Source organism: Cyprinodon tularosa, unplaced genomic scaffold (genome assembly GCF_016077235.1).
Source record: "Cyprinodon tularosa strain WSP-4 unplaced genomic scaffold, ASM1607723v1 ctg108, whole genome shotgun sequence".
Classification (NCBI taxonomy): domain Eukaryota; kingdom Metazoa; phylum Chordata; class Actinopteri; order Cyprinodontiformes; family Cyprinodontidae; genus Cyprinodon; species Cyprinodon tularosa.
The window spans coordinates 44213-62443 of record NW_024037871.1 but is presented as its reverse complement, the minus strand read 5'-3'; the positions used below and the strand labels follow the sequence as shown (position 1 = coordinate 62443).

Below are 18231 nucleotides of genomic sequence, written 5' to 3'. Positions count from 1 at the left end.
TGGTAGGAAGCCCGAGTTCTGCGCAGAGATAACCCATGCAAGCAGCGGAGAACATGAAGACACCATGCAGAAAGACCCCGGGCTGGGTATCAAACCCAGAACCTTCTTGCTGCAAGGCAGCAGAGCTACCCATTGCTCCACAGTGTAGCAATCACCTGATCTGCAATTTTTCTTATTTTATTTATGACAAGAGCTCAGAATTATGTATTTAACACAACTGTGTCATTTATATAAACTTCCCTTGCATTTACTTGCCTTCAGAATTAGAGGATTTAATGGATTGTTTATTATCATTAAATTATTATCTTACCAAATATTGATGACTGTAAATGCTAAAGGGTAATATGTTAATATCTAACTAAAAAAATGATGTAGATGAAGTTCTTTGTTGTCTAAAATCTTGACTCTATTTTATAAATTTTTTTAATGGTTTCCTGATATATAGTGTGTCAGTCATCTATAGTAGCTATAGTATCACATGAATCACTGATCTTTAACAGCTTACCTTTATCATTGTTATCAATATTTTCTCTTTTGATAAATTATTGTAATTTTTTTTTTGCCAAGCACTATTTTCCATAAAGAAAGGGTCTTGAGGTACAGAATAACCAAAGAAAGGTTTTCTACCTTTAAGCATTCAAAACATCCATGTGTTATTTCACCTTATATAACATTTTTATAGACTCGTTCATTAGTTTATATTTTTCATTAATGTGTTTTTTTTACATAGATATAGTCTATTAGTTACCAATTTTGAAACACGTTTACATGAAAAACAATCAGCATGTGCAATGCTTATTCAACCAGCTGTACATGAAACCAAATTTAATGAGAGCAAAAACAATAAAATGAAGAGCCATTTGTTTTTTGTCAACATTTTTTATTAATGTAAAGAATAACTACTCACAATGGGTAACAGACAAACAGCTGTAATACTTTAAAATGTAAACAAAGAATAATATTGAGAATGAAAAGAGAAAAATTTACCACCCTCATTCTGTCCTGTATTTCTCTCTTTCTCACAACTATTTCCACTTTTCTCCCTCTTCACTTATTTTAATCACATTTCTTCTAGATAAACAAGCCTTTGTTCTCTACTTCAAGTTTCTAGCAAATATTTCACTTCAGTGGTGTGGTTTTGTTTTGTCGTGTCTGTTTTCCAGTGCAGAGATTTGTCTTTACATCTCTACTTCTACGAAATGGAAACAAAGGGCAGTTCAGCCCATAAAGTGCTCAGATTTTTTTTTTTTAAAACGAGGGGTTATAAGGAAGATGATAAAGTCCTCAGTTTATTGTTAGCAAATCCCCGAGATAATTGGAACCCCTTCCAAGTTTTTGCACAACAAAGAGCACCTGTAATGACAATCTGCCATCAGTTTCAATCATGGACGATTCATTTTTGGGACAGTAAATTATTAAAAGCAGTATTAAAATGGTCCTCCCTAAGTCTGACTTATTGTTTTGGTGTTAAAAAAATGTCTCATTTTACATTGCTGTTATTAGATGTGGACAGACTTTGGCAATTTCTCCACACAATGAAAGAAACTTAAAATCGAGTCATAACAGAGAGAGAGAAAGAGAGATCACACCTTTTATAACAATTCCAGCTGATAACAGTAAGAGGTGGAAATTTCTAACTGAGCTGATGGATGATCCTGATAAAACACTCATCTCCTTTTGCTGGTTGGTCAACGATACAACTTCAGCTTTGTTTGGCACACAAATATTTAGTTCACTCCAGTGTTAACATCACAAAATTGCAACTTTACATATTGTTCATGCAGTGCTGGCTCAGATCTGAAGTGCTCCCACTGTGTCCTCTCAAAGGCCATAGCCAAAACATTCCCATATTTCAGCTCAGACTTCTCAATGCAAACAGATTGAAGGATCAACCAGAGCTGCTGATATTACACACTGTGGCCTTTTTACAGAGGGCCGGATGAATAAAGCCAGAAGAGCAGAATGTACATCTTAACCCGACATAAGGGAAACACTATTTTTTTTGTTTTTTAATTCTAACAATGAAGGACAGTAAAAAAACAAACAAAAAAAACATGATGTTATTCAACAATATTGTAAAATAAAACTATTTTCCATGTGCTTTGCTGCATGTTGGTTCTTGCCTCATACAATCCTTGGCAGCCTACATACATTGTTGTTTTTAATGGAGTGCTCGACTTTAACGCTCCTCCAGAATAGGCACTGTGCTGGACAATGTTAAGGACATCAAGAACACCAAATACATAAAATAGAAAGAAAAATCTGATTGTTTCGCCGTATTATACAACCGTGAGAAACAACTTTAACATGCTTAATTGAAAGGAATTGTTTTTCAGATTATCAAAATGAACAGACGATTGCACATTTGAGACTGAAATGGGATTTCCGTTTTTTTTATCCATTTCTTGCATTATATATATAGAAAAAAAACTGCGCTTGGTAACGAATAGAAATTGAGAAAGGTTTGACCCTGAATAAAAATAAGTCAGTCCATCTTTCAACAGCTGGCAGTGAATGATTTGAATGACTTTGTTTTACAACGTCATAAACTCTGCAGTCACTTACAGGCAGTCCAGCAGACTGCTGCTCTCTGCTCCAAGGGGCGGGGTTAAAAACCTACGGGTTTCGCCTTGTTTAATCCCCTGAAGTGTTTTGTCCATCAAGTCAGTAACCCAGACTTTCCAGTCGAGAGGAGAATCAAGATCCCGACGTTTCAAGTGTCTTTTCTTCCAGTCCAAGTCATGAAGAGGAGAAGCTCCAGTCTCCAACCTTTACACAGCTATCTTCTAATCTTAAATATATTCGTATTACTTGCATTGATTTGCATTGAGTTTTCATCGATTCAGTGTCTGTCATGAAACCTGCTGTCATTGCCTCCATCAGAGGCTGTGCGATGAGCTGCAGGTCCACTGAGAATGATGACAATTAAAAACAGACTAAAAAATAGAAATAAAAAAAATGACCATAGTTCCTCTCCCACTGAAGTTTGTGGTCCGCGTTTTGTTGGGAGGCCGGGTGAAGCACAGCTTAGACGCAGCTCTCTTTTGTCTTGCTGTCCATGAGGAAAGAGTTTAATTGGGAAAGGTCTACCACAACCGCATCCCGCTTGCTCAGGTGGACATCTTTTAAGTGGTCCTCGTCACTTTGGTCCTTGGCGAAGTTAACAAACACCTGAGTGAGAGGAGAAAAAAAAAAGAAAACAAATAAATATTACTCAGGATCAGTCCTACATCTTAGACAGGGTGATTATAACCAAGTTTTCTATTGCTTTTACGCTTATTCCTTTGGAACATATTGATCTAATATCAGAAATTTTGATTATGTTTTCCAATTTGATTGGATTGATTTGTCGAATTCTTGCTTACTTGGTCTAAAGTAGTCTGAGAGACAGAGTAGTCTTCTATGCTGAGTTCCTCCTTGTTCTTTGTGAGGAGGGAGAAGATTCGTGCGAGGGAGGTGAGGGAAGATGGGAGCTGGTACTGCAGCATGTTGCGGTGTTTCTCTTTTAACGTGCTCCCCGGGAGCTCCCGCTCTATGAACTCCATAACGGGCCGCAGCTCTGGATCCGGCCCCGCCACTCGCAAGATGATGGTGTAGCCATCTCCGAACCTGATGGAACACACAGACATTTTGATAGATCTGTCAGTGGTGGATCATTTTCAGAACCTGGTATTTTTTATGAGTTTCCAGACTATATTTCGTAATTGATAAGCAAAATTAAAGTTTATAAAAAAAACACAACAGACACACATAAGACTCTAAACGATATATTTTAAAATTAAATTGTTGCAAGATTGATCTAAGCACCTCAAAAAAGTTAGTTTTCAGTTTAATATTAGGTCAATTTTACTAAATCTTCCCAATTTAGCTTCTATTCTGCTAGAATGTAATGAAAGGTTTTCAGCGCCCCCCTACCTGTTTTTAAGGTGCTGCACACTGCCCAGACAGCGGAACCTGCCGTTCACCATGATGGCCATTCTGGTGCAGAGTGCCTCACACTCCTCCATACTGTAGTATCCCATGAGAGAAAAAAAGATATTTAACACAGGAACATAAATAAATGGTTCCATTCATCAATTGAAACCATTAAATGTTAGCAGTGGTTCAAAGAGATGCTCTGGCTAACCTGTGAGAGGTGAGGACCACGGATCGCCCCTCCTTTATTATACTCAGGATGGCGTTCCAGAGGGCTCGTCGGGCCTTGGGGTCCATTCCTGTTGTTGGTTCATCCTGTTAAAAAAGTGATAAAAATACAATTAGCTAAAATATACACTGTAACACATCCGTCTGGGGTCTAGTGATACTAGTTATCTTTATATGAATATATCTGTAAGCTCACTGACCAGAAACACAACAGGCGGTCCTCCTATTAGTGCAATGGCAGTGGAGAGTTTCCTCATGTTTCCTCCACTGTAGCTTCCAGCTGATTTGTCCACATATTTGACCAAACCCAGTTTTCGGATACCCCATTCTGCCACCTAGTGGAAATATAGAGTATTGCCATCTTTATAGACCAACTTTGCAGCCAGTTTAATTTGTTCTTTGTTTGACAAAGATGTAATGACTATAATCAGATATGAAAGATGAATGTTTTTTTATTGCTGACCTCACAGACTTCCTTCTCAGGTACTCCTCTCAGGATAGCGTAGAACTCCAGGTGCTCTCTCCCAGTCAAAAGATCATTGATAGCATCAAACTGAGGACAGTAGCCCATGTTCTGGTGCACCTCATTGATCTCTGTGGTCACACTGGAAGGAGAAAAAACATCAAAGAACATTACCCTTAAGGATTTTCACATATTATTTTCACTTCAAAATAAAAGGTTTAGCTTGTCTAGTGTTATACCTCTTGCCAGCTAAGTAGGCTTCACCGCTAGTGACATCCGAGTCTCCTGTCAACATTTTGAAGGTGCTGGTCTTCCCTGCCCCATTAACCCCAAGCAAACCAAAACACTACAAGAAAAAAAAAATATGTCAACTATCAGTATAAAAAAATAGGAAGCATCTTGTATATTTTTTTTTATGTTTTCTGTAAGCTGTGACATACCTCTCCTGGAGGAATGCCAACACACAGCCGGTCCACGGCCGGCTTCTGTTTCCGCTTGTAAATCTTGGTGAGCTCCCTCAGCTCCAGAATGTCCAAATGTCCACCACCGCTCAGGATCCTCTGACGCTCTCTGGCAACATCTTCATCTTCTTCTCCAATAGGTTTCAGATGACTGGTGGAGGACCTGAGGAGTTTTAAAAGAGGAGAATTTAAATTACAGACATACTTGACCTTAATGGTCTTAAATATAAATGTCCAACTTATGTTTTCAGTAATGAGTTTTGGGTGTGTGTTTTTTTTTCTTCACTAACCTAGCTTTGAAGCAGAAGCGATACTGAATGAGGACGGTGATGCAGAAGAATATAACGCCCTCTATGGCCATGGCAAACAGGTTCTTTCCCACCATGTCCCATGCCAAAGGAGAGCGAAACCGATTTTCACCTGCAGCAGACATTTTACGTATTTAACGTCGACCCTTATCAGACTTTTCTAGTTTTAGCCGAACATTAATATAAAAATTTGTTAAATGTAGTCTTGGCGTACTTACCAAATCTCTCCAAAGCATCAGCCATGGCTTGATTCTTCACCATATCAATCAGTCCCCTACCCAGGCAGAAGTGTGGGAAGATGAGGAAGACGTTCTTTAAGATGTCATTAACACCGCCGATATCCTGAAAGAGGAGTATAATAAATTCAGAATTACCGTTCTTATATTTTTAGGGGGGAAAGCTCTAAAAATATGATCTAACACTTTTAACATTTACTTACATTACTTCCAAACAACTCCAAGACAAACGTGGAGACGCTGCCATTGATTCCGATCAGTATGTTGACACTAGTTAGAACCACATAGGCAGTGCTGGGGATCTTAAAAAAGAAGGAGGCTGGGTACATCAGTGGGGTGATTGACCACCTGAAAAAAAAAAGTAAAAAGCCAAATATAAATTTACATGATATTGTTGAATACGGTTAAAATGAGGAGTCAGTCCTGCATTTTGATTCCATTTACCCATAGAGTAGGAGCAGCAGGGCTAGCACTGGCAGATTGGTGGAAGAAACATAGGCGTCTTGTTGGAAACAGACAAATATGATGATCACTAGCGTGGCTGGAACGATGTAGTTACACTGCAAGAGATGGAAGAAAGGAGAGAATCTTGTCACGTTTCTATAAAGAAAGTTGGATTTCTTCTCCACTTGAGTGATGCACTGAAAAACCCGAAAGCTAATTAAGTTAATTTTCCTTGAAATAAATGTATTTTCCATTGATTTGAGCAGATCAGTAAAATCATTCACACATAAAATAAGAAAAAATACCTTTTAAAATCTTAATTCAACTGAATAATATCTACTAATCTTAGTCTAAGGCCAAAATACTCCTTCCATTTCCATATCATTGTATTCATCTGCTTAAATTAAGAGAAAGTAGACTTAATTGAAGGAATTTTTGAATATGTTTGGATAATTTTTCCAGCATTCTGATTCTGTAATGACTCACCATATCCCATACAAAGTTGGCCAGCCAGTAGAGGAGAGGTTGCACTCCACTGATGAACTGCATATGTTTGGCTTTGGTCACCCTCTCCTGGATAAGAAAGACCACGAAACTGGCAGGGACGAAGGACATGGCGAAGATAACACAAATGGACACCAGAACATCCACCGATGTTGTCATCCTAAAAGGTAAAAATGAGAATTGTATATAACATATGCAAGGATATTTTGGGAAAATGTGCTCATATATGTCAGACAGACTGCAACACTTACAGTGCAACTTGTGAAAGTTGCTCCTTGGTGAGATTCAGGGGATGGTTGTAAGCTGTGATGCCAAATTTGGCGGGGTCTTTACCAGGAGGCAGACTTGATCGCAGAATGGCGTTGTTCATCACATTGAGGAAGGAGCTAATGCTGTGCCAGCCTTTGTTGTTAAACCAAATCTAGATGGAAGTAAGGATAATGTGAAATATAACACCGCAAAGCCTGTATGGTTTCAACTGCCGGGTCAGGGATCTACTGCCTGTCCTCTAATTGGACACCATTTCAGTTAACAGGACTTTATTCTTTACATTTTTAGTATTTTGTGTGGAGTTAACATATAACTACCCTCAAAAACCTCAATGTACTTATTGAATAGGCTATTTTCTGAACTTTAAACTGGAAGGCTTTTGTTACAGAAAAGTCAGAAAGAGGAGACAGGAGGCACCATCACTGATCTCATTGAAAACAGAACATGTTCCATTTAGAATAACTACACAATAAAAAAAGTAAGACAAGGAAAGAAATCAACAAATGTATTTATTTAAACTTGAATTAAGTATTTCTGATCTATACAATCTTAAGTGATTTACACAATTAGTTCTCAGTCATTGTTTCACACAGGAAGACACTTGCTGACGCACCACTTCTAACCCCCATTTCTTGTGCAAATAATCATCAGCTTTGCTATAAATATGAGAGGAAGAAAAGTAGAGTGCCTCTGTAGTTTTTCTAAACTCAGTTTTGAAGTTTGAAAATAAAAAACAGAAACTGAAAATAATCTGTATGAAGAGTTTAAAAGGAAAAAAAAGGTTGTTTGAAAGCACTCTGCTGCTGAATGTGTGTTTTCATGCTTACCTTGACGTTATTCTCGGAGTCCAGTCCTTGGATGAAACCAGAGAGACTGGCGAAGAACCGATCGGCCGCCGTTCCCTAAAGGATGGGGAGGAAGAGTGGAAGAGACTTCTTTAGCTGGTGTGGAAACAGACAGTCTTCACACTGACGCATTAGAAGTCTACACTTCCTACCCTTTCCAGTTCGAAGCGTTTCCTCAGTTGCAAAATGGCATAATCAACTTCATCTGTGTGGGCCAACACCTGGGAACTTCGTGCACCAAGAGAAAATCCCCCATATCTAAAGTGCAGAGCGGACATTTTCCATCAGTGTTGCTCACATTAGATATGCATTCAGACCAACATTAGGTTTACTTAAAGACACACAATGTCCCATAATGTACCTGAACTCGTTGACCCAGATCTTGTTGTTTAAGCTGTAAAAGATGAATAAATATAATGAAATGATAGAACTTCTAAGTTAGTTATAATTGTCTGGAGAAAAAGACAGAGTCTTACCTCTTGCCAATGATTTGAGCATAAGTTTTAACCAGATAATCCGACAGGTTTCTACCAGTCAAATTCTGCAGGGTGCCTTTGTCACTGATCATCATCTGAATACAGAAACCAAAAGAAACGCTTATTTGGTTTGTTTGTGGTGTGAGACTAAATCTGATACCACAAATGATTCCAAGTCTAGATTCTGTTGTTCCTACTAACCTGTGGTGGTGGAAGTCCCCCGGCTCCAGCAGGACACTCTGGTAGCATCCTCTTACGGCCCTCACAGCTGCACTCACACAGAGGAGATGGATTCTCCATGGTCCAGTTTCCTTTGTCGAATATATCTCTTACACTTTGAGAGACCTCAGGGAGTGACCAATCACCCTCTACCGCTGTGCAGGGATACTCCCTGGAATGCACAGAGGGATCAACATTTTACTTGACTTCTCAAAAATTTGGCATTAAAACTAATATTTTCCAGATAAATAATCTGCACAAAAAACATTTGCCCACTTACGGTATGGGGTCTCCTTCCATGCAGCGCGTTCCGAATCCAGGTTTTTCCATCAGAGCTCCCAAAAGTTTGCTGTTGTGGGGGTCTTCAGGTATGTCATTACTGCAAACCCAGACAGAGACTGCTTCAAGTAATGGTATTTCTTTAATATATCTCACAAGAGATAACACACTGAAGTACATCAACAATTAAATCCTCTAAACCATTTATTAGCACTTGTTTAATGATGAATCATTGTCACAGTCTTGCTCTAACTGAAATCACTATTTTACTCATTCGTTCTGTTCTCTTTTTTTCTAAGAAAGTTTAAGAAATGACTAAATAATATCTAGAATTACAAAAAGAGGGTAGAAAGGTCAGATATCAGGACAGAAGACAATAAGAAGGGAATGATTCCCTACCTGATGAAGGTAAACTGCTCTCCATACATGCCGGGATGCAGAGCCAGTTTTGGGTACTTCCCAAACGGAGGAACAATGAGGCTGAACACCAGTGCGATGCACACAAACACGGCAGGCAGCACAATCTGAAAAAGACAAACCATAATAATGCAGTTTCATTAAATAATGAGAAAACTTCAAATTGTTAAAATGTTAAAATCTGCTGGAGGTTTCTTCCTGTTAAAAGGGAGTTTTTCCTCTCCACTGTCGCTACAAGCATGCTTAGTGTGGGGGATTGTATTTGAGTCAATGAGTCAATGCAATCAACTGGTTTTCCTTAGATAGAAAACTTTGTATCAATTTGACTGTATGATCTGGTTGAACTGTAAAGTGCCTTGAGATGACATGTGTTGTGAATTTGGCGCTATATAAATAAACTGAATTGAATTGAATTAAAATAGATATTCTTTAGAGCATGGCTGAGTTTTAGATATAAGGATATTTGTAACCAACCACTAGGTCAGAAATTGTGAGGTTGATAATGTCTGAGTTTATTGATAAGCACGGCCAAGCACTGGCCACAAGTTTACTTTCAGTCCTTAAAGATTAATTTAACCATAACACACCTGAGCAAAGAAGCCTTTTCTGGAGCGGCGAGCGTAGAGGAATCGTTTCCAGAGGAGCGCGACAAACTGCTGTCTCTTCAGACTCCACCCTTTGACCTGATAGGAACCTTTGCCATTTGTCCCACCGAGCCAGTCGGTCTCACGAGATTCTGCCCAGATAAAAAAAATTACATTGTTAGCAAATGTGAAAAAAAACGACAAGCATATTATCTGATTAGTCATGACTAGAAGTCTGCAGTTGTTGCATTTTGTAACAGGAACAGTCACATGAGCCTCAGGTTGTTGGATTTTCTGTATGATAACAAGCCTTAGTTCTAACATTGCTTTGCATGCTGGGTGATAAAATTCTACCTGGGTCACCTTCAGAGTCGTTGAAATCAAAGTCGTCCTCAGTGAAGGGCTTCAGGCAGCTCTGGTGGTCTCCAAAAGCATGGCGCCTCCGGGTCCTGGTTGGTACAACTCCATCTACAACCACAGCAAAGAAAACTTCTTTACTCTTTCAATACGAGGCTTGTTTTTGTTTTTCCTTTTTTGTTCTGCAGAGTTACAGTCTGCTTTTATCAAAGAAATATAAGTGAGCAATTATTGCATGTAAGACAAAACAAACCTTACCTGACAGCTCAACAGCATCAACTCCGCTATCCTCTGCCACTTTTAGGAAAATCTGCCGTGGAAAAAGAAAGATTAAGGTGGAGGTTCACTTCAGATTCACTTGATATTACCCACAAACTAACAAACATTTGTTTTAAAGGAAAGATTTAATTCTGAGTCAGACCATGTTTAACTTAAGAAGCCTTTACCTCTTCGAGGGTGGTGTCAGAAATTCCATAACTTGAAATCCCCAAGTCAGTAAGTCGGTCATCAAGCTCGTGGAAGAGCTCAACGAAGGCGCCATCTTTAGCTGACTGGTGTGGTAAGACGTAGGTGAGCTCATGGCCGAGATCTTCCACCAGACGGGCCTCCGGGACATGCTTGAAAATCACTTTGGAGATGAGGGAGACATCTAATGAAAAACACACGAACAGAACAAGAGAAAGGCGAGTGAACATCATTCGTCATGGAGGCCATTTCTGAAGCTTTACAGAAAAAGCTATAAGCTCACAGCTCATACCAATAGTGGTGGTCTCACTTTCTGGTTCGCTTCCCAGACCAGCATCCGAACTGCTCTCTGATACACTGTCCTCCTGAAAAAAAAAATACATACATCTTTACACTTCTTAAAGTTGGGAAACGTATGAATATATTCCAAAAAATGTTAAACAACAATCCACTGGACATTGTTTCCAAGTTTGAAGACGTTTTGCTTCAAACCTGGATACAAAGTCCAGTGGAATTTTTTTTTTTTTTTCACTTTTTTGGAATGACTGTGACCTGGATGACTGAGAATCTTCACCAGCATATGAATATATTTTCACTTTATGTTTACCTTCTCTGTCTTCTTCATGTAGGAGACTGTGCTGGCAGAGTTCCTACAGGACTGTAGAGAAAGATCGTAGTCTCTCTTGACCAGGGTCAGGTAGTAGCCCGTTCCAAGGTGAGTCTTCAGGAAGAGAGACGACCCGACGCAGCACAGCTTGCCGTGGGAAATGATGGCAATACGGTCACCCAGGATGTCAGCTTCATCCATGTGATGAGTGGAGAGGATGATGGTGCGGCCTAAAAAGAGCATAAAGTTCACTTCATGCACCATAATATACCATTTCTGATGCAGTAACTAGATACTTAAGCCTAATTAAAAAATATGAGATCAAATGAAACTCTGCCTTATCAGCTAGCCTCATTTTAATTTACCCTGTCTGTATTTGAGGAGCAGATCCCAAATCCCCCTGCGTGCATACGGATCAACACCAGCAGTGGGTTCGTCCAGAATAACAACCTTAGAACCTCCAACAAATGCAAGTGCGACTGACAACTTCCTCTGCATCCCACCTGCACAAATAAAGACAAGATTAAGTCAGAAACAGGCACTCTAAATTTCAATGCATATGTGTAAAACAGATGAGCATTTTATACGAACGGACCTGACAGGGTGCTTGTGCGAGACTTTCGCTTGTGTGGCAGTCCAACATCGTTTACAATTTGTTCCATTTCTGTCTTGACCTTGTCTTCGGAAAGCCCCTTCAGGCGAGCATAGAACCAGATGTGCTCCTCGACCGTCAACCTGATTCAAGGCAAACCAACAAATGCTTAAAATACTAAAGGGGAGAAAGTTTGGACAAATATCCTCTCGTTAAATTGCACACATACATGCTGAAAAGCACATTGTGCTGGGGGCAGACCCCCAGGTTCTGCCTGATGGTGCTGAGCTCAGAGCGGATGTCCTTGCCGAGGATGTAGGCAGTACCAGAAGTGGGTGGGAACAATCCGGTCAGGATTGACCTATCAGAAACCACGTAAAAAAAACAAACAAACAGAATATGCCCATCATTTTCTGACTTTAAATAACCGATATACATTTTAGCTTGTGGTTATATAGACTGACTTAATTGTAAACAACATGTTGACTTACATAGTTGTAGTCTTGCCAGCACCATTGTGACCAAGGAAAGAGGTGATCTGCCCTTCATAGAATTTAAGGGTCAGACCATCCACGGCCAGTTTGTTTCCATGGCTGTAGATCTTCACCAGATTTTCAATATAAACGCCCGGTTCAATATGGCTGGGGTCCTCCTCGGTGCACACGGCTGTAATTATAATGGAAAACAAAAGCATGTTAGCAGTCAGCATGAGTTTCTCTTGCATTTTTACCATACTGATGATTTTTATGAACTGTACCGTCAGCGTTGCTCTTCTTTGACAGAGGGGTGTTTATATTTTTATTCTCCTTCTCTCCACACCAATATGTCCTAGTGAAAGGGAAATACCAAGGCCTGGGGATACCGTACTGACCTGTGGTGGAAATATTTCTTTTAAAAACTTGAATTGCTAATCTACTACTCATAAATTGTGAGATTCTCTTGTGTCTTACCAGGAAAAACTGCTTCAATATACCAGGTCATTATTCCGTACAACATGGCATCAAACAGCATGAGGCATATAGAGGTGGTCAGGTTGTAGCTGTCCTCCTCCAGTGGGCTTGCAAGAAGGTTTGACCACTGGATTCCAACGCCTTGTTCTTCAAACAGGGCAAAGTATTCACAGCCAAAACCAAAAGCCACAGGAGACAGAAGACTCTGCAAGAGAAACGTAATATCCACTGTTAACATATTACTAATAATTGGGATCCCTGTTGGTTTAAGGTGTGGATGTTCAGTCCAATGAGAAAGCATGAATTCAAGACTTTTGACACATCTTGATCAGGCTTATCAATAACTGTGCATGTGTTTACTTTGTGATCTCTCACTCACCACTACAAGCTTTGCTCCATATCCCACATAGTCCTGCCAGGCAACACACAGAACGTAAGGTAGGTAGAGGGTAAAGTATATTATTCCTCCGCAGGCAGCCGCCAGGTTGGCACGAGAAAACAGAGTGCTGATTAGAAAGCACTGCATGATGGTTACGACGCCGAAGGACCCCAGGAAAATAAACACCACGCCTGAGTCGCTATATGGCAACAGGTTGCCCATCTGAGAGGAAAGTTGAAAAAAGAGGAGAAAACAGAATCATTTAATGTGTTTTCTAGAGTTTAATATCCTGTAAAACTGATGTAAATAGCAGCAATCATTGTTATGGAGATGGTTAGTCCATACAGGTGCTTAACTTCATTCACACACACCTTCAGCAGCATCACAAGCAAGCCTGCGCTGATCAGCAGAGGGATTAAACTGCTGATGAACCAGCTCAGCCACAGGGTGCCGTTATTTAGTCCCATGATCCTCATGGTCTCCTTTAGCCGCGCCTCCTTCTCGTACACCACCCCTTTAATGATGATGGCCACCGAGTACATCCACGCCAGAGTCATGAAAAGAGGCATCGACCGGCTCATGACTCGCAGGAATCTTAAAAAAAAAAGAGTCAAATATTTAATCTACATGATGCCATGTTTTTATTGTTTTGTTTAGTTTTTTATAAGGTATTTACTTACATGTCGTCAACATAGCAAGGGTAAGGCATCTGCTGAATGTAGATGCCCGTCTTCTCCTTGGTGCCAGTGATGGCTCGGACAATTCCCTGTTCGATGATGTCCTGCAGGTAGGAAAATCCCCCCCAGATATACCGAAGGTCCTCAAAGGGGTCTGCTCTGGGACCAGGATCCCAGTATCTGTAAAGTAAGAAATAAAATATATTTAAAATCTTCTAAACTTGCAAAACATTTACTGCTGAACAAGGAGTCTTTACCGCAGCCACTTACCCGTCTTTAATCTTGTTAGTCCTCTCCACGTTATCAATGTCCATGCGGATTTTGTAGTTGACGTTAGGCGGCAGATCTGTGCTGTTGTTGTAAGCGATGTCAGGAAAAACGATTCCTGCCCAGAACTTTTGGTTATCCAGAAGACCCATGGACTTGTTGACCAAGCGTTCCTCATTAGCAACCGGCTCCAGTTTGTCTAAGTTCACGCACTAAAGGACAGGAGGTTGGAGGAAGAGAAGGAAGAAGTAAAACCTTAATGTATGGTTTCAGAATTTTAGGTCATTATTGATGTACCAATAAAACTAGAATGGGTTATAATAATTGGTGGGAAACTAAGGAAGATTGTTTTGATTCCACCTATCTAAATGAAAAAGGGGAAAAACAGTTTATGAACTTTTACCCGTATACAAGGTTCATGCTGCTTAGTAATACAGAGTAACCGCTGAGGTTGTTTATCTGATCTGTTTAGCCTCCCACAGATAAACCTTTCACATGTTTATCTTACATAAGCTGATTTTTTACCTCATTCCTTCAACATTACTTTGATAAATATCAATGATTCAAAAGAGCAAAGTCTAATCAAATAAAGCAGAATAATGTAGCAGACAGTACACTCTTTGATGGTTATTTAAAGCTGTAGTACTGACTTTAATGGGAGAAACAAACAACTGTGTAACAGCTTATATGATCAGTGGGTCACTGGGCTGTCTGGAGTGAAATATTATCTGGATGTTTTATGGAGGACTTTGTAAACATTTTAGAATATTGTTTTGAAATATATACATAGCTAATATTCCTTTATTTAAATATAGAATGTGTATTGAGTACAGACGATTGAATGGGACGTAGATTATCAATTATATAATATTATATAATATCCGTTTATAGTGAAAGTTACCCTTTTTGATGACAAACGGAGACCCCCCTCCATCTATCAGTGAGGTCTAGAAGTACAAGACCTAAATCCAGCCATTCAGCAAAGATACTGCTACGTGGCTGAACATGTAATTTTGGCATTGAGCAATTAGATGAGCCCTTGCATGATATGTTAACTACTGTAAATTAACAAGTTTAGTTCAAAAGCTATGTGAAAAAATGAAAACCTATTTGAAAAGTTACAAATTTCAGTCAATAAGCTAAGCTAAATGTGAAAAATGTAAGTGCCTGCATCAGCATTAATGATCTAAGGTCATGTTCTAGAAAATAAAAAGTGTTTCTTTCACTCTGTGTGTTTTTCATTAATTTCTTATCAAAGCACCTTTATTTTTTTTAACATACTAGAGCAAATGATTGTTTCTTGTTATTACATTGACCTTAATTTGTGACATTAAACTATATGTCCTGTCCTCCAATAAAACTCTTAGCTTATAATTTTGACATGTTATATATATATATGTTATGTTATAATATGATTTTCAAAGTATTTCACCTATTGCCCTATAAAGGTATATATAATAAAAGTTGGAAGGTGATTCATAAAGAATTTTCCCTCCAGACAAACATAAGTACAAAGAAACAACATTAACTAATTGTGGGAGGGATTCATGGCTGACCTTGTTCTATTTTAATCAAATTAACATTGAAAATATCAATTTATACGCATCTCATGGTCTTTATTCAGTTTATGAGGCCTGAGAAGCAAAAGAACATTGAATTTCAAGGTTTGTAATAATAGCGTCCAACGATCTGAGGTCAAATCCCTGGAAAATGCATTAAAATTTTATGGGTAAATTACCTATAAAGGTTATCTGTAGCTGTTTTTCTGTTTTATCTACAGACAAAACATTTTCAAAGACAACTTAAGAACCGCCATGCAGCGGTTTACTGGACAGATCCTAACATTATTACAATTTCACATATCTTCCTATCAGAAAAAAAAAATTACATGCTCTAGATTTGTGTGTGTTGTTGGCTGGAAAAAAACCGGTGACATACTAACCTCCATAAACTGTGAAATGGTCTTTATGGCCTGGTCGGTTTCGTTGAAGGCTTCTCTCCATGTGTACGCAGACCCAGCAGGTCTCTGGTCCTCTGAGGCTTTTGTGAGGAACGCCGCCACATCAGACACACTCCACTCAGTCTCACTGAGCTGAGCGTCCAGGAACGCTGCGCTGGTGTTGCTTTGGAGCAGGGACTGAAGAAAAAACAAATTATTTATGCAAAACAGTCTAAAAACAAACATTTTTTATATTAGTTGCAACATCTATTATTCTTAGTTTTTAATTTTCTGTGGAGGCTAAGTTTATTTTAAGTTTTCCTGATAAATATTACTGTTTGTTGTTAAGTTATATATAAAATCTAGAAGAAAATGACAAGCTAAGATACAAGAAGCTTATCTTGGTGTAGATAATTTCCACCATTTACCACTAGGTGGAGTTGGTGCTTTACTACAGAAAGAAGAAAGGTTGAAAACTGGGTAAAAGTTCCCATCAATAAACAACCATGAAATGAACCATATTCCCTGGAAAAACTGCTCATCTGCAGAGAGACACTTTGCATGATCTACTCTGCTATGTTCTAACATGGTCACAGAATACATGGTTTTGTTTTGATGTATGGTTTTGGTCATTATTTGTATTGGTAACATGACTTTATGATTGGCTTTATTTATCATTATTATTATCACATTTATCTGAAACGTGCAAATGCTCTTTCTTCATAGCTTTAGAACTTTTTATTGCGTGAAATGAACCTAAAAGAGGATGTAACCCTGTCATGCTTACATAGGATAATTACACAGACTCTCCCGCGTTGCTTGAATTTCAAGATAAACATTTCGATTGAAATTATGTCAGCAAACATGCTCACCCTGACTAAGTCCATCTCCTCGCTGTTTTCCAAGAAGTTCCAAAATGTAGGCTTCATTTCCTCCCACATGCCACCCAGGTCTCTGAGCACGCCCAGCTCCTGGAAGGTCTTATTAACCTGCAACATTCAGGGATGTAGGTTAACTTGAGCACTTGTGCAAATAATTCAGATGAAATGTATCTTTAAGGGGTCAGTCATACTTCATGGATGATCCTTTGTGTTGCTGGAGTATCTGGGGTGTAGAGGATCTTCCCCATGAGAAGAGGTTTTAAGGCTCTCCAGATCATCCTGGAAATGGGGCTGGACTCAAGGTTCTTCATTAGGTTGTTACAATAAGGAGCTAAGATTAAAGGTAAAACCATTTAGAGTATTGAACAGAGAGAAAATGGGAACAAATGACTTGTTCTGCCTGGAAAAATTTGTGTTTAAGGCTTTGGATGCTTACTGGAAGTGTTGTCATAAGTGGAGACGGGCTCACTGTCGCTGTCGTTGCCATGGTGTCCAAACAGAGCCTTGTAGTTGTTGTCTTCATACCAGTTGAGGGACTTGATTTTTAGTCCGCCTCCCTCTGGATGTCCACAAACAATCCGTGAAACAGCCTGGTACACCTGCTTCGGAGATCCTGTGGAGTTAGCGGTCAGATACAGGATCTCCTTTCTCATATCCTTCCAGCTCTTCATACTGGCAAGCTGTTGAGAAAGAGATGTGAACATTAACAGCTTGATCAGAAGAGGTGGAACACAACAAAGTCCAAAATTTACACCTGACGGATTCACTTCAAATATTGTAGTTTAGTCGTAGTTTTTCACTGGAAATGCACCAAAAATCAGCTGGTGACCGTAAGTACCTCATGTGCAGCATTTTTTTTTTTTGCACTAATTGGTGACCGACCTTGTGGGAAAATTTAAAAAAAATAAGATTTTTTTATCCTGATCAGTTTACATAAGCCCTAAACAGTCACACTGATATCACCACCAATATGTGTGAAAACTGTTAAAATGATAAAAGACTCAAAGGTAGCTGTTTTCAGAATCAGAGAGGTCTTTAAATATGTAACTAAATATAGCTTTATATTTAAGCAGCAATACATGTCTGTAATTCAGAGGAGAGCGATGGCTTTTAGAGACCAGTGTTAAAGCAACGATCTATGTTCTGTGGGGAATTGAACCAGAGACCGCCATTTTACTTCTGCTAAGAAGGTAATGGTATTTTAAGCATTTGAAGGTCAATGATGCAATATTATGTTTCAGTTTAAATGATAAGAAAATAAATATTCAGCAGCACCTTATTTCTCAGCCATAGTTTTGGAAGCTGCCCTTTTTACTGATCACCCACAACAGGAACTCCAAAAAGGTTTTGAAACTTAAGTTATTAAAGGAAAATGTGATAAGTTAGAATTAGTCTAAACAATTTAAACTTTCCAAAAACTAAGGGTTTAAAAATCTACCACCAAATCATGATATCTATTTTCACCAAA

The 18231-nt window shown here is 39.0% G+C and overlaps 1 protein-coding gene across 2 annotated transcripts in view; it reads right to left on the bottom strand.

Annotated features, from left to right (window-relative positions):
- Positions 1–1155: 1155 nt before the first annotated feature.
- Positions 1156–18231, bottom strand: part of LOC119787056 (phospholipid-transporting ATPase ABCA1-like) — a 37386-nt gene continuing 20310 nt past the window's right edge. The window contains exons 9-49 of one of the 2 annotated variants that reach the window (XM_038290689.1): positions 17200–17443; positions 16955–17094; positions 16755–16871; positions 15886–16080; positions 13947–14155; positions 13680–13856; positions 13371–13593; positions 13000–13221; positions 12621–12825; positions 12428–12541; positions 12162–12336; positions 11900–12031; positions 11674–11813; positions 11444–11581; positions 11079–11308; positions 10764–10836; positions 10453–10655; positions 10265–10316; positions 10013–10117; positions 9653–9801; positions 9048–9172; positions 8650–8748; positions 8352–8541; positions 8151–8245; positions 8036–8068; positions 7827–7932; positions 7657–7731; positions 6811–6980; positions 6542–6719; positions 6056–6171; positions 5815–5959; positions 5594–5717; positions 5358–5487; positions 5047–5230; positions 4846–4952; positions 4607–4748; positions 4344–4478; positions 4127–4230; positions 3916–4008; positions 3366–3609; positions 1156–3171 (exon numbers count right to left, since the gene is read on the bottom strand). In XM_038290689.1, coding sequence (XP_038146617.1) covers positions 3028–3171; positions 3366–3609; positions 3916–4008; positions 4127–4230; positions 4344–4478; positions 4607–4748; positions 4846–4952; positions 5047–5230; positions 5358–5487; positions 5594–5717; positions 5815–5959; positions 6056–6171; positions 6542–6719; positions 6811–6980; positions 7657–7731; positions 7827–7932; positions 8036–8068; positions 8151–8245; positions 8352–8541; positions 8650–8748; positions 9048–9172; positions 9653–9801; positions 10013–10117; positions 10265–10316; positions 10453–10655; positions 10764–10836; positions 11079–11308; positions 11444–11581; positions 11674–11813; positions 11900–12031; positions 12162–12336; positions 12428–12541; positions 12621–12825; positions 13000–13221; positions 13371–13593; positions 13680–13856; positions 13947–14155; positions 15886–16080; positions 16755–16871; positions 16955–17094; positions 17200–17443 — 5982 coding nt within the window. In that variant the 3' untranslated portion in view covers positions 1156–3027. Of the gene's footprint in view, positions 3172–3365; positions 3610–3915; positions 4009–4126; positions 4231–4343; positions 4479–4606; positions 4749–4845; positions 4953–5046; positions 5231–5357; positions 5488–5593; positions 5718–5814; positions 5960–6055; positions 6172–6541; positions 6720–6810; positions 6981–7656; positions 7732–7826; positions 7933–8035; positions 8069–8150; positions 8246–8351; positions 8542–8649; positions 8749–9047; positions 9173–9652; positions 9802–10003; positions 10118–10264; positions 10317–10452; positions 10656–10763; positions 10837–11078; positions 11309–11443; positions 11582–11673; positions 11814–11899; positions 12032–12161; positions 12337–12427; positions 12542–12620; positions 12826–12999; positions 13222–13370; positions 13594–13679; positions 13857–13946; positions 14156–15885; positions 16081–16754; positions 16872–16954; positions 17095–17199; positions 17444–18231 lie in introns of both variants that reach the window. The other variant, XM_038290682.1, reaches the window with a different exon arrangement.